The sequence below is a fragment of the Dryobates pubescens genome, chromosome Z (assembly GCF_014839835.1).
Source record: "Dryobates pubescens isolate bDryPub1 chromosome Z, bDryPub1.pri, whole genome shotgun sequence".
NCBI lineage: Eukaryota > Metazoa > Chordata > Aves > Piciformes > Picidae > Dryobates > Dryobates pubescens.
The window spans coordinates 26,576,581-26,592,875 of NC_071657.1; the positions used below are offsets into that span (position 1 = coordinate 26,576,581).

General features: G+C 43.0%; 1 protein-coding gene across 1 annotated transcript in view; it reads right to left on the reverse strand.

The window, feature by feature from the left end:
- Positions 1-16,295, reverse strand: part of FRMD3 (FERM domain containing 3) — a 186,402-nt gene that overhangs the window by 11,618 nt on the left and 158,489 nt on the right. Inside the window, exons 11-13 of the mRNA XM_054178042.1 lie at positions 15,581-15,655; positions 14,675-14,743; positions 11,417-11,538 (exon numbers count right to left, since the gene is read on the reverse strand). Coding sequence (XP_054034017.1) covers positions 11,417-11,538; positions 14,675-14,743; positions 15,581-15,655 — 266 coding nt within the window. The remainder of the gene's footprint in view (positions 1-11,416; positions 11,539-14,674; positions 14,744-15,580; positions 15,656-16,295) is intronic.

Sequence of the window (16,295 nt, forward strand, 5' to 3'; positions counted from 1 at the left end):
GATGTCCAGTCCTCAGAATTATGAAGCCACAGATCCCTACCTTATGCACAACTTTGCCCATGGAAGACACCTGTTCTAGCTTTGCAAGGAAAGCAAGTCAATGCCAGTTTATAGTAACTCCTTTTTAGGCAGTGATCTGACTTTCCTGCTGGCTTTTCTTGTTTGTTTTATTCTTACAACTTCTGGAAGGGAGCAAAGCTCTGTCATAGTTGCCTACTCACTTAAGTTGCAAGCACCCTGACTTTGCAGTGCTGGAACTCATCTCTCAGCTGCACTGTGTCAGTGTTCAACTAATGCCACAAGTAGTGTAGCCAATGGAGACCATCACCCTGCTTTTCACACCCCACAAAGGGCAAACAAAGCAGAAAGACAGAAGAAAAACAGATCATGCAGCACAGCAGGCATTCTGGCATGTCTGCTTCTTATCTCCCTCTAGCCTAGAAGGCAGCCACCTTAGCATTGCTGCTCTGCTTTGAGAAGCAGGACTCAACAGTGAAAAGACTGAGAGGAGTAGAGAGAGAGAACTGTATGTCATGGGAGCAGAAATGAGAAGGCAAAATACATCTATCAGCAGATCAGAGAAAGGGGAGAAGCTGGTTAAGTAACTGCAGCAACTCAGTGTCTAGCACGAGGCCAAAGAGACAAGGTTGAAAAGAGATAGGCACTGAAGTGAAAGTTTAGCCCTCAAGGACAACTGGGACATTTCAGCATCCCCACTCAGGTTGGGTGAGTTCTCAGAAGTCAGCATTGTTCTGAGAAGGTCACAATTGCTCCCATGAGTTATGCCTCCTGCCATGATTTTGGCACAAGCTAACTCCAGTCCTTAGGCTTCTCTCATATGCTGATATGCAGGTTTTATGTATATGAATACCAAAAGGAATAACATCCTATAACTAGTGCTGCAAAATCAAGGGGTTTATGAACCAAAGTAGTCCTAATGCATGAACGGGTTATTAAACTAGGTTATTAGGTGTCATACCAAATCAAGAAGATAGCTTGTATCTATTTAGAGCCAGCATTTAACCTCTGAGGTGTAAGAATACAAAATGCACATAAATCTAATTATTTATCTGGTTTTGAATCAAAGAAGTTAGGTGTATACTTAGAGACACTATAGTTTCCCAGAGTGGTGAACTCATGAAGCAAAGGCAGCCAGGAGCTGTTGCTACTCACACACAAATCACTGCAAGAAAATGGTTCTATATCTGCACATTACTGCTTCCTGATTTTCACATGCCAAAGTGTGAGAATATTCTGGTATTTGCCAGAACATTCTCATTTAATTCTTCTGTACATACTAATTTCTGAAACGAAGATTCAATGCAAAGGCTCAGTTTAACACAGGTGCATAAAAACTGAAATGTCAACCTGTATATGCAAAAATATCAAAAGTAAACAGTACCACAGAAAGCACAAAGAAACACATTTTGAAATGTCATACTACATTAAGATAACAGACACATATAGATTGATACAGGAGCAAATCCACCTCTGACAAAGGGAAATGGTATAAAAACAAGAAAAAAAAAAACAAAAACAACTTTGTTTTGCTATCCAAAACCCTTTGTGTTGCTATCCAAAGCAATACTGAATACTTTTTGTTCAATAGGTTGCAATCCTGTTATGTGCAATGAAAAAGAGATTTGAATCAGACTCATTTCCCCTCCACCCAGTACTATTATTCAGTAGATTAAATTATTCAGTATCTAGAAAAATAAAGTTATATGCGCAACTGTATTCAACCAACACTCAAAATATGCTACCAACTTACCTGCTAATTTAAGAACTATTTTGTTTCATCAGAAATTATCAGTTTCAAAGTATTTTTCACCCTCAGCCCAAGAAAAACTACAACGGCAAAACTCCAGTCATTCATCAGCAATTAACAAATGAATCCACAATTCACATCAGATATTACAAGAATGTTATTTAAGCTTCATCTCACCACTCATTCCCTGTTTGCAGCTCTGCTCCTGTCAGTAATTTGGCCTTATTCTATGCTGTACAAAATACATTTTATTTCACAGTAGATTTCTTTTCCAAGAGACCACTGTTAGCTTAACAAGCTATGGGGCAGAAGATAAAGGTCTGAGTTAAATAATGTAAATTTACCAGCCCTTCTGGCCGTGATCTTGGAGCCATGACGCAGTAATCGAACACACACTTCCTTGCTGCAGTGGTTAACCATCCGCAAATGAATGCTTCTCTTGGTCTGGATTTTTACAAGACATTTCACCATTTTGACTATTAATTCCTCTTCTCAAAGTCTTGTAAAGGTTCTGCCCATACCAGCTTTGACCTTTTATTGAGTTCCCAATGAGGTTCAAGAGACTACACAAGTCACTCTCACTGAATCAAATTACAAGCTTCTAATGTGGCTAACAAAAATATCTCAGCAGGGAATAGAATGAGAGGCTATTTTTGAACATTTCCAAATGCCTCATAACGTACAATACCAACTCCCGCAGCATCCGTCTCACTTAGCAGTTGCTAGCACAACAGCTGAACCATACGCATAAGCATAAAAATATCCAAGGCATCAAAACATAGTGCAGTATCTACCAGTACAAAGTGCTGTTTCAAAGGGCTGGGCACATCCAGCAGAGATACTCAGCCTCCAAAAAAAAGTCATGACATGCATATGCTGGCTGCTGGTAACTTGCTGGAAGCTAGATCACAATCACATGCACAGCATCAGACTGTCCTAACAGGAAGGGAGCTCCTACTAGGTTCTGTGAAACCACAGAGAGGAGATAAACTGGAAGGAGTGTTCTGGTAAGGAAGTAGCCTCTCATTTCCCAGAACACCTTTAATGTTTTCAACATGTTGTGCCATCCAACACTTCATTATCTGACATCCTTGTTCCCTCTGCAGCATAAAATCAACAATGTGAATGCAAATATATGTGAAAAAAGAAGGCAGGGAAGAGAGTCCTGCAAATGCATATTTTATACTAAGGGATTTCTCTCATGAAAGACACCCGCTTTAATGGAGCTTATGGAAAGCATCTTTATGGTGGCACCTTTTTCTTGCCTGACAGATATAGTGTGAATGTACAGCAGTGCTCTTTTCCATTTCTACCTCCTGCAGAGCAAACACTCCTCTCTTTCTTTCCTTTTCTGCAAGCACTTCCTTGCAGGTCTGAGGATATATCAAGTGTCCTTTCACTTTCTATGTTGATTTTTGTCACCACTTCAAAAGTAAAACTCTGTCTGCTTTTCTCATCTTTATTCTCATAATTGTTATGGCAACCAAGAGAGGAACAATAAGAGGAGGAAAAGGCTGAGGTACTTGATACCTTCTTTGCTTCAATCTTTAGTAGTAAGACCAGTTTCTCACTGGATATCTAACCCCCTCAGCTGGAAGACAGGGATGGGGAGCAGAGAGAAACAACCATAAGCCCAGCAGAGATGGTTAGTGACCTGCTTCATTGCTTGCCCTTACACAACTCTATGGGGCCAGACAGCATACCCCCAAGGGTACTGAAAGTGCCTAAGCCGCTCACCTAAGTGGCTCACCTAAGCCACTTTCCATCATTTACCAGCAGTTCGGGCTAACCAGGAAGGTCCCAGCTGACTTGAGATTGTCAAATGTGATGCCCATCTATAAGAAGGGACAGAAGGAGGATCTGGAGAACTACACTTGAGTCTCAGCCATAGGAGAACATTAATTGTGAGGCAAAATAATTATAATAGGGGATTCACAGAATCACCACGGTTGGAAGACACCTCAAAGATCATCAAGTCCAACCTGTCACCACAGACCTCATGACTAAACAATGGCACCAAGTGCCACGTCCAATCCTCTCTTGACCACCTCCAGGGACGGTGACTCCACCACCTCCCTGGGGCAGCACATTCCAATGGGAAATAACTCTCTCTGTGAAGAACTTTCTCCTCACCTTGAGCCTAAACTTCCCCTGGTGCAGCTTGAGACTGTGTCCTCTTGTTCTGGTACTGGTTGCCTGGGAGAAGAGACCAACCTCTGCCTGACTACAACCCCCCTTCAGGTAGTTGTAGAGAGCAATAAGGTCACCCCTGAGTCTCCTCTTCTCTAGGCTAAACAATCCCAGCTCCCTCAGCCTCTCCTCATAGGGCTTGTGCTCGAGGCCTCTCACCAGCCTCGTTGCCCTTCTCTGGACATGTTCCAGCAACTCAACATCTTTCCTAAACTGAGGGGCCCAGAACTGGACACAGGACTCAAGGTGTGGCCTAACCAGTGCTGACTAAAAGGGCACAATGACTTCCCTGCTCCTGCTGGTCGCATTATTCTTGATGCATGCCAAGATGCCATTGGCCTTCTTGGCCACCTGGGCACACTGCTGGCTCATGATCAGCCAGCTGTTAATCAGCACCCCCAGGTCCCTTTCTACCCAGCTGCTTGCCAGCCACTCTGAACCCAGCTTGTAGCTCTGCATGGGGTTGTTGTGGCCAAAGTGCAGAACCTGGCACTTGGATGTGTTAAATCTCATGCCGTTGGATTCTGCCCATCTGTCCAGCTTGTCGAGGTCCCTCTGCAGAACCCTTGTACCCTCTAATAGATCAATATCTGCTCCCAACTTGGTGTCATCTGCAAATTTATGGACTCAATGTCCTCATCCAGATCATCAATGAAGATATTAAAGAGGATGGGGCCCAGCACTGATCCCTGGGGAACACCACTAGTGACTGGCTGCCAGCTGGATGTGGCACCATTCACCACCACTCTCTGGGCTTGGCCCTCCAGCCAGTTCTTAACCCATTGCAGAGTGCTGCTGTCCAAGCCATGGGCTGACAGCTTGGCCAGCAGTTTGCTGTGGGGACAGTGTCAAAGGCCTTGCTGAAGTCCAGGTAGACTACGTACACAGCCTTCCCCACATCCACCAGGTGGGTCACCTGATCATAGAAGCAGATCAGGTTGGGGAGGCAGGATCTGCCCTTCCTAAATCCATGTTGTTGTGGCCAAAGTGCCGGGTTCTGCACATTGGCCACAACATCCCCATGCAGAGCTACAGGCTGGGGTCGGAGTGGCTGGAGAGCGGCCAGGTGGAGAGGGACCTGGGGGCACTGGTCAATGGTAGGCTGAACATGAGTCTGCAGTGTGCACAGGCAGCCAAGAGGGCCAATGGCATCCTGGCCTGCATCAGGAACAGTGTGGCCAGCAAGAGCAAGGAGGTCATTCTGCCCCTGTACACTGCACTGGTTAGGCCGCACCTCGAGTACTGTGTCCAGTTCTGGGCCCCTCAGTTTAGGAAGGATGTTGACTTGCTGGTACAAGTCCAGAGAAGGGCAACAAAGTTGGTGAGGGGTTTGGAACACAAGCCCTATGAGGAGAGACTGAGGGAGCTGGGATTGCTTAGCCTGGAGAAAAGGAGATTCGGGGGTGACCTTATTGCTGTCTACAACTACCTGAAGGGAGGCTGTAGACAGACGGATGTTGGTCTCTTCTCCCAGGCAGCCAGTACCAGAACAAGAGGACACAGTCTCAGGCTGTGCCAGGAGAGTTTTAGGTTGGATGTTAGGAAGAAGTTCTATACAGAGAGAGTGATTGCCCATTGGAATGGGCTTCCAAGGGAGGTGGTGGAGTCACCATCATTGGTGGTTTTCAGGAGGAGACTTGATGGGGTGCTTGGTGCCGTGGGTTAGCTGTTTAGGTGGGTTGGATTGGTTGATAGGTTGGACACGATGATCTTGACAGTCTCTTCCAACCTGGTCTATTCTATTCTATTCTATTCTATTTATGTTGGCTAGATGTGCTCCCTTGGCCATCCTCCAGGTGCGCAGTTATTGCCCCCAGGATAATCTGCTCCATCATTTTCCCTGGCACTGAGGTCAGGCTGACAGGCCTGTCATTTCCATCTGAACCTTCTTCTGGATGGCCACCACATTGGCCAGTTTCCTGTTGTCCGGGACCTCCCCAGCGAGCCAGGACTGGTGGAAAATGGTGGAGGACTGGTGAAAAATTATGATTCCTCCAGGAAGAGTGCCAGTCCTGTATCCAGTAAGGAAACCACACAAAAGGAGGATCTTCAGATCCTCTTGAAAGAACCTCCAAGTAATTTTCACAAGAAATGAGTGATTTTTATCAGGATTAAAGCAGCTCTACCTCTGATCAAGTGGAGGAAATGTTTACTGGTCTGTATGGATCCAATGGTCAGGCATGTCAGACCCACAGCAGTACAATGCTGCAGTAAATACTGGTGTACAGTGTACTCCAAAGCCAACAAGCTAAGAGAGCTCAAACTCATCTGTATTTCCAGGGTGACAGGTGGATCCCAACATCTGAGTCTATTTGGAAGCTGAAGTGAGCTTAACTGGGAGTGAGGGGCATGAACACCTCGTTGTCACTGGCCCAGAGGCCTTGGCATTGACTACCTCAGGAGAGGGTATTTCAACGACACAAAAGGGTAAGGTGGGTATTTGGTACAGGTGCTTTGGAGACAGAGGGAAACAAATAGCTGTCCATTTTGCCCAGTCTCTCAGAGGACCCTTCTGTAATGGGGTTGATAAGCATTAAAGAACAGCAGATGCTACTTGCTACCACAAGGATGAATCAATGGGAATTCCACCTATAAACATCAGACTGTTGGTGAGCCAAGGGGTGATCAGCCAAACCTACTCGTGCTTCAACAGCATCATATGGCCAGTGTGGAGGTCCAAAGGAGAACGGAGACTAACAGGCGACTACTGTGGCATGAATGAAATTACATCAGCAAGTGCTGCTGTGCTGGAGCTTAAATACCAACTGGAGTCAAAGGCAGCCAAGTGGCATGCCACAACTGACATCACTAATGAGTACTTGCCTATTCCTACAGTACCAGAATGCAGGCCACAATTTGCTTTCACTAGGGAGGGGCATCCAATACACCTGGAACTGACCACCCCAGGGATCAAAACACAGCCCCATCATTTTCCATGGACAGATTCGGACTGCACTGGAATAGGGTGGACCTATGCAATACCTGCAATATATTGATGACATCATCATATGGGGTGATACAGAAAAATTTTTTTTTTAAAAGGGAGGAAAATAGTGCAAATGCTTCTGGAGGCCAGTTTTGCCCTCAAAGTCAAGTAAAGTAACTTCCACAGGAGATCCAGTTTCAAAGGACAAAAAGGTAGGCAGGTGTCACTAAGTCCCAAAGGATGTGATTAACAAGATTGCAGCTTTGTGTCCACCCATCAATACAAAGGAAACCCAGGCTTGCTTGTGTGATGTGGGTTTCTGGAGGATGCATATCCCAGACTACAGCCTGATTGTGAGCCCTTTCTGCCAAGTGACCCAGAAGAAGGATTTTCAATGGGGCCCTGAGCCTTTGAACAAATTAAACAGCAGACTGTGCACTTGGGACACGCTGGGCAGGAAAAGATGTTGAAAATCTGCTCTGCACTGCACCTGGGAAGAATGGTCCTACCTAGAGTCTCTGGCAGAGAGCAATCAGGAAGATCTGAAGCCAACCCCTAGGATTCTGGAGCTGGGGATATAAAGGACCAATTATGCTCCAACCAAGAAAGAGATACTGGCAGCATGTGAAGGAGTTTGAGCTGCCTTGGAAGTAGTGGGTACAGAAGCACAGCTCCTCCTAGAACCCTAACTGCTGGTGCTGGGCTGGATGTTCAAATGGGAAGTTTCTTCTACAGATCATGCAGCTGACACCATGTGAAATAAGTGCGTTGCACCGATAACACAACAGGCTTGAACAAGAAGCCCTAGCTGCTCAAAATTCTTGGAAGCAGTCACAAACCAGCCAGAGGACAAAGATATCAGATGTCACCAGAGTAGGAGGAGAAGGAAACACATGCTGAGGAGGTCCTGTGGTGGGCTAATGCCCATGCTGAAAACAAATGGGGGAAGGGCTTCTGAGTGCTTTGCCCTCCCTGCAGGGCACTTTCCCCCTGGGAAACTGAGTCTGTTCCACTCCCCACTCCCTGCCCAGCTAGGGTATAAAAGGGAGGGCATTGCAGCCATTAGGTCTCCTTTTGGCTCCTGCCTCTCCTGGACGAGGGCTACTGCAGCTGCCTTCCTGCTCCTCTGTCACATGGTCAGGTCTGAGCCTTCTCCCTGCTGCTTCTGCACCTCTTCAGAGAGAGACACACTGGTTTTGTATTCTTTTTTTTTAACCCTGCTCATCCATCCTTGTTCCTTGTCCTTGTGAACCTTACCTGTTATTGCTATATATATATATGTGTGTGTGTGTATATATATATATATATAGTTTAAAGAAAAGTCTTCACCTCTCTACTTCCAAGTCGACTCCAAATTATTTCTTGGTGGATTTGCTCCCTCCCTTTCCCTTTTTTTACCTCTCTGTTGGGAGGGAGGAGGGGGGAGCAGGGGAGAGATTCTCAGCCTTGCCCTCATCTGAGCTCTTAACTCCCAGTTAAGGCTCAAACCACTACAGGTCCCACATATAACAAACTGCCAGGTAATGAGAAGAGATGTGTCCTGTTCACTGATGTTTCCAGTCACACTTGGTGGGAAAATACCAAAGGTAGAAGGCTGCTGTTTGGAGTCCTAACCAGTGAGCTGCTTGTGATGGTTTAACCCACCCACATCAACAAAAACTCAGCTGAACTCAGTCAGGGAAGCAAATGAAAGCTGTATTTACAAGCAATAATGGAATGCAATGAATATGTACAAAATACACTGTATTTACAATATTATACAGGTTTTTGCAAAAAGTAAACAGCACAGAAATCCTCCTTGGACAGGAGGATTCTGCCTTGCTCCCCCCTAACCACTCCCTCCCCTTTTTCCTCTGGTTAATTAGAAGAAAAGAGAAAAGGAGAAATATTAGAGAGATTTTTAGTTAGCTCAAAGTGTCATTAAGAAGTTAGCAATGCTTATCTCAAGTTTAGCTGATAAGAGCCCTTCAGTGAAGCAGCCAGCATGCCAGCAGAAAGACAGAATGAGAAAGAATGTAAGACCATGAACCTACATCCCACTCATCCAACTGATGAAATTTGTTTAGAATAATCTCTTGTTTTCCATTTTACACCCAACTATGGATTTGCTGGAAAATTTGCAGCCATCTTTTTAAAAGGCACAGCCTGAAACTGTCACACTGCTGTGTACCCAAGCATGTACCCAAGAGTCAGGCCACTGAGGAATACTGAAACAGTCAGCAAGTGGATCAGGCTGCTAAATCTGAAGTGAGTCAAGTGCATTAGGACTGGCAACCTAAGGACGAACCTAGGTGTACCCAAGACATGTCAGGTGTGCCCAAAACATGTCAGGTCATCAAGAAAGAGATGCAACATACAGATGGGCCTGAGATCGAGGGGTGGACACTATTGCACAGGTTATCCATGAATATGTAATGTGCTGCAATCAAGCAAGCCAAGCTCAAGAAACCCAACCAGTTAAAGTCTCTGTAGAACAGAGTGTGATGGCTGAAATAGAAATAAAAAGTGGCCTGGCACAGTGACTGCATCACACTCCCACAGACCCCCCACAGCAAGTGTCATGCCATTGCAACAGTGGAAGCTATCACTGGATGGCTAGGAACCTACCCATGCCCCATGCCACTGCCCAGAATGCCATCCTGGGCCTTGAGAAGCAGGAACAAATCTTATGGTGACATGGTAACCCTGAAAGAATCAAATCAGACAACAAAACTCCTTTCTGGAATAGCCTCATAGACACCTGGCCCAAAGAGTTGAGTGGGTGTATCACCCCCCACTACCACATACAGGAAAATTGAATGCTACAATTGACTGCTAAAAACTACACAGAGAGAAATGGGGGATTTGACTTTAAAACACTGGGACAAGCATTTAGCAGAAGCCACCTAGGTACTTAACACCAAAACATTTGCCAGTCAAGCTGGCCCTGCTCAGTCTAAACTCCCACATATTGCAGAAGTGGATAAAGTCCCCATAGTGCATGCGAAGAATACATATGGGAAGATGGTGTGGGTTAGTTGTGCTTTAGGCAAAGGCATGCCTAAATTGTATAATATTAATTTTAAGTACCCCTTCTGGGGTACTTATACACATGGTATAGTATAAGTTGGATAACGTCCTGAGTTCAGCTAGGACAGAGCTAATTTTCTTTACAAGAAGCTGGGAGGAGCCACGCCCTGGATATCCAGCTGAGCCAGCTAGGGGATATTTAATACCACACAAAGTCATGCCTGCTCTAGAATGGGTGGACTAGTGCAGGCAGGCAGGGTAGGCTTCTGGTGTGGTGGCTTTTCGCATGCAAATAAAAGCACTGGCTTAGCCGTTTGAGTTTTATATCACTCCGTTCATATATTACTTCATTTGTATCATCATTACTTCTTCATTCTTTCTATTGATCTATTAAACTCTCCTTACATCAACCCACAGGGTTTTGCATTTTGCTCCCAATTTCTTCTTCCCCTTCTACCGGGGGGGGGGTGTGGGAAGCAGTTGTACATGTCTACAGGGAGCTCAGCAGCAGCTACATCTAAAAGCACAACACAAGCTTACATCATGCATACCTTTGAAACTAGCACTCACTGGAAGCACAGGGCAATGACAAATCAGCAGTTTTTAAAAAATTAATTTCATTGCTTAGATTTGCAAATGACTTACAGGCAGCAAATGGTTGCTACTGTACAGTGATGGCAACTGCCTAGCAAAAACACAGTGTTGATAGTTGGCTGTCAGAAAGTGAATTCTCATACAGAGGTATTTCCCATCAGGGAGAAACAAGTAATTGCTAAAATTAACTACATGTCATGCATCCATTTGTTGTTAACTATAATATGTTAAGTACACAATGTATTTCAGCCTGTTCTTACTACATTCATTGTTGAAACATTGTTGAAAGAATGAACAAATCATGTTCAAGTGACTCCTCTAAAATGACATTATGATGTACTGCCATGAAAATGTACTTGCTCTGCTGTTCTTGACTTCCTGTTAGTTGACCAAAACAAAGCCACAGCAGAGGTCCTATTTCCCACCTTTGAAACAATTAGCTCTCTACATCTTAAGTAAGAACCACTCTTAGGTTTTGTTTTATTTGCTTTCTTTTTTATTAGGAAGAAGGCAGTCATTTTTATTCTAAGCTGATTAAGATGTGCATACCATTTTTTTGTAATGACAAGATCTCAAAAAAGTAGGTGTTTAATGTGACTTTTAAAATATCAAGGAAACAAATACCTGGAAAACCTTGTTCTACAAAACACATTCAAATTCATCTTCCAATAGCATCCTTTTTCACCAATGGGATTAAATTGTCAGAGAATCTTTCCCAGCTGAACTTCAAATAATGTTCCTTTTTGTCAACAGAACTAAACTGACAGAGAGTTTTGTCTAACATTAGAACAGAAAGAAAGAAATACAAAAGTATAAGCAAGCAAGAAAAAGAACAAACCCAGCAGTAAACTGACAGTTTTCACTCCTTTTTCCATATATTTTATAACAAATATTACTGCTGTTTGGCAGGAATCAGGTAAGCAACTCACCTTCATCTAAAGGAACCTCTTCTTCCTCACAGGGAGAAGGAAGGAGGGGCTGCAGAGGTTCCATGTTGATTATGAGTTGCTTATTCAAAGAGGGAGAGCTGCGACTCTGGGTAATGCTGGTTCTAAAAGAATAGGGAAAACAGGATCAGTTTGTTCTGAAGAAACAACTGTAGTTCAATATACATCACCTCAGAATTATTCTGAATACATTACACTAGGCCCTGAGCTATCATAAATTCTGCACACTGAACACTGCTTTCAGCTATCTTATGTTGCACCCTCAACAGATACAAACCTTTCAATATTCCAAGTGTAGGAGAATGTTTTGTGCTGGTTTACTTCCCTCTACATAGCCTGACTCCCTTTCACCTTAAGCAGAATTTCAGTCTGTTGCTCCTCTCCACACTGCATAGCACACGTCAGCATTTGGCTTCAAGTATGGGGAAGGTTGGAAGGAAATTAGTAATTTTCACTATTCAAAGAAGTTTCTCTCAGAGTATTTTAAATGCAACTACGTGAACCCAGCAGTATCACCACAGGCTTGCTCTGCATCCCCTGAATTTTTGTGCGTACTGGAAAAAGCTATCAAACCACCTCCAAAAGAGGACTTTTGCCTGGGAGCAAATTATGCTCCTACTTCATACTTATATATAAAGATCCCTCCTTCAGACATGCCTCAGAAGCAAAAACCAAAATCATTCCGCATGTATTTGTCAGAAGAATTTCCACCGATTAACGACACACAACTACACACTTTGACAGATTTTCAGTCTGTAGTGCTTCAAATGTACCATCCAAGTACAAAGATACTCAACACTAACCTCAAACTAAGCTTTTCTTCCTCAATATAACCATAGTAGCAGTCAATTGGCTTTGAGAGAGGGGGCACAGGAAAACTTATGTATTTTTTTAATATACATATTTGCCGTCATTCATATTATTTCCTCCAAAAGTTTTACAACAGAAGAAACAGCACTTCTCATCCCCAAATCCTCTTTCATAACTTGTTTCTAAAGCCTGCTTTTAACCTGAATATTTTCTGTGCTTTTTGCCTTCTTGTGCTTTTAGAACAACACACTATCAACTATCTCCCATTTCAAAACATACACAACAAAAACACTTGAAATCATTAAACTTTTTCTTAGTCTAAGAAACTGAACTTGGAGGGTTAATCATTGAATGCATACACTACTATTTATGGGTATTAAATCCATAAGACGGTACCGAACTGGGAGGCTTGGCTGATATGCCTGAAGGCTGTGCAGCCATTCAGTGAGACCTGGACAACTGGAGAGCTAGGCAGAGGAACCTAATGAGGTTCAACGAGGGTAAATACAGAGTCCTGCATCTGGGAAGGAACAACAAACTGTGCCAGTACAGGTTAGGAGGTGATCTGCTAGAGAGCAGCCCTGTGGAGAAGGACCTGGTAGTCCTGGTGGATAAAAAGTTGTCCATTGCACAACAACGTGTCCTTGTGGCCAAGAAGGCCAATGGGATCCTGGGGTGCATTAAGAGGAGTGTGTCCAGCAGATCAAGGGAGGTTCTCCTCCCCCTCTACTCTGCCATGCTGAGGCCCCACCTGGAATACTGAATTCAGTTTTGGACTCCCCAGTTCAAGAGGGACAGGGATCTACTCAAGAGAGTCCAACAGAGAGCCACCAGGATAATTAAGGGACTGAAGCACATGCCCTGTGAGGAGAAGCTGAGATCCCTGGGTCTGGAGAAGAGAAGACTGAGAAGGGATTTAATACATGTTTATAAATATCTGAGGGCCGGGTGTCAGGAGGGAGAGACAGGCTCTTCTCAGTTGCACCCTGTGATAGGACAAGGAACAATGGATATAAACTACAGCACAGGGGGTTCCACCTCAACATGAGGAGGAACTTCTTCACTGTAGGGGTCACAAAGCACTGGAACAGGCTCCCCAGAGAGGCTGTGGAGTCTCTTTCTCTGGAGACTTTCAAGAGCCATCTGGACGCATTCGGGTGTGACCTGTACTAGACTCTATGGTCCTGCTCTGGCAGGGGAGTTGGACTCGATGATCTTCAGAGATTCCTTCCAAGCCCTAACATCCTTTGATCCTGTGAAGACATTACTTTATAAACGTTTTTGCCCTATGATTTGCTTTTCTTTATGTATACTGAGAGTTTTAAATGGTATGTTTAAAATATTTTAATTACTGAAAGCAAAAAAAATTAAAATAATCATTTTACATGAAAATCTTCTCTTACCCTGTGGGAAAAACAATCCCTGTGGAAAGCAGACAATGAGTTATTTCCTCACACGAGTAACCTTTTTCATTTGTGTGCCCACATAGTCTACCTTTCTTCAATGACTTACCTACATTCTGCCTTCTGTGTTCTCAGTTAGCACATTCTAGGCCATCACTTACCCCATTTCTAAATGTAGCCCACAAACAAGCATGGCCTTACCATCTATTATATATTAGGGCTAAACAGTATTTGCTGAAAGTTTGTTTCTACCTTTAGTAAAGATAATCCACTTTTCTCTCAAATGTAGTTGGAAAAGACATAGTCAATTGAAAATAAACCAAACACACACCCCTCCACACCTGAAAAAAAATTAATATGAAAATAGGGATATGGCTGTAGAATGTTCAGACAGTTAAGTAACCTTTTAAATTAGTTTTTTAGAAGCTTTTTCCTAACTCTTTCTTCTGATTGACTTTAATTATGTTTTTAATTTGTACTGTAACTGAGAGGGGTAAGTATCAGAAAGTATTTGCTTCCTTGTAAATTCAAGCTGCTTAATTCTAATAAGACAAAATTTTCCCTGAAAAAAATTATCTGATCCTTCTTCTCTACACTGAATTAACTATTTGCTTTTTAATCTGACTGTGTTATGGGAAAAACATCAAGTATATTTTTGAACATACTGGAATTCATACACAACACAGAATCTTTTTAAACTGCGCAAGAATTATGGATTAATTGACAACGTATTTCCTGCCAGGGTCATGAAATAACAATCTGTGTCATAATACACAAAAATGTAAGCTGCTTCTCTGACTAACTGATTAAACCCAGCTTCAAAGCAGCACAAAATTCCATTGTGCAGGAGATAATGTTATTGCCAGAATTTTTTAAGAGCAATATATACTGCCCAAGGCTTGCATACCTCATTGTGAAAGCTCAGAATGACACATATTATGTCTCACACTAAAGGAAAGATAATTCTCTGCAGAGACTAATAACCCTCCTTAATCCTTGACTTTTAATATTGAATATCTGGACTTACCTGTGAACTTCAGGAGGTTCCCTCTGGATTTTAGAGCTTGCCTCCACAACCTCTTTGGCTACTTTCCCACTGCATTAGAACATGAAATAAATATTGAAGGAAATTCAAAGATGAGTTCATTTCTTGCCAAGCACTATACATATGTGAACAATTAAGTTACATTCAAAATGAGAAACGGGAAAGGCAAAAAAAGCACTGAGATTTAGAGGATATATAATGGCCCAGATTAAAATTTTTACTGATCACTTGTCTGCAAAGCCGCTGCAGAAAAATAAATCATTTGTAGTAGAATGCTAGGAGAGCAACTGAACTGCTCCACTGATTCACCCAGAGTCCAGAATTAACTAGTTACAGCAGGGGCATACAGTTTCACCACTGACCATGCATCATTTTTTTTTCAGAGAAACTGCATCCAAAAGGAAGCCCTCTTCTGGTGAAATCTAGCTTTGACAGAAGTCTGCATGTAGACTCCATTTATTTAATAAGTGATGCTAAAGAACAAAAGGACACAGTCTCAAGCTGTGCCAGGGGAGGTATAGGCTGGATGTCAGGAAGAAATTCTTCATAGAGAGAGTGATTGCCCATTGGAATGGGCTGCCCAGGGAGGTGGTGGAGTCACCATCACTGGAGGTGTTTAAGAAGAGACCTGATGGGGTGCTTGGTGCCATGGTTTAGTTCATTAGATAGTGTTGGATGATAGGTTGGACACGATGATCTCGAAGGTCTCTTCCAACCTGGTCTATTCTATTCTATTCTGACAACAGAAAGTCTTTCAAATATTGTCCTGAATTAGGTGTGGACAGGTCTTCAGCAATGTAAAACCCTCAGTTTGCCATGAGTAATTACTGATACTTTCTCTTACTTTCTGAAGTGATTTACTATGAAAAATAAGGAGTAAACACCCACCTATAACGAAATCTACTGCCTTTAAAAAATATTTTGCTGCTGGACATGGTCTTGATTTGACTGGATTTTGCATACCTTGAAGACAAAGAACAGAGACTGTCACATTTTCATAACAGATAGAACCTGGTATTTTTCCACTAGTAAAGCAAAGAAATAATACCTGGTAATACTTGTCTCCAAGGGTAGCTGCATTTCCAACATCTCTATGCAGTTGACTTGTTAGACTATATTGTATCTTACTGCTTTTCCCTAATCAGTCTTTACACAACTTTAATCAGTCTTGATGCCAAATTGATTTCATACTGAGTCTCTCATTCTCAAACTCTAGTAGACAATCTTCTATGACTTCTGTCTACATAAAAATAATCACAGCAGACAACCTTAAGCCTGGATCAACAAAGGACTAAAGGCCTGGTTTTCAAGACATGCCAAGCAATCATGACCTTATCTTAAATTACAAGCCTCAAGATCTAAGAAGGGAAGAGAACTGGAGCTAATTAAAGTGTCATTTTCATTAATTACTTATATAACCTATTTGCATCTGTTCTAATCACACTGGAACACCTTATTTGTACCACACAGAACATAGAGAGGATTCATCTAATACTCTTAAGTAACTAACAGTCCACCACTGTACAGCTCAGCTTCTCTAAAATGTATGAAAACTTTTGCTGATCAGAACTACTAGTGTAAGCCTTTAGTTACAGATGGCATA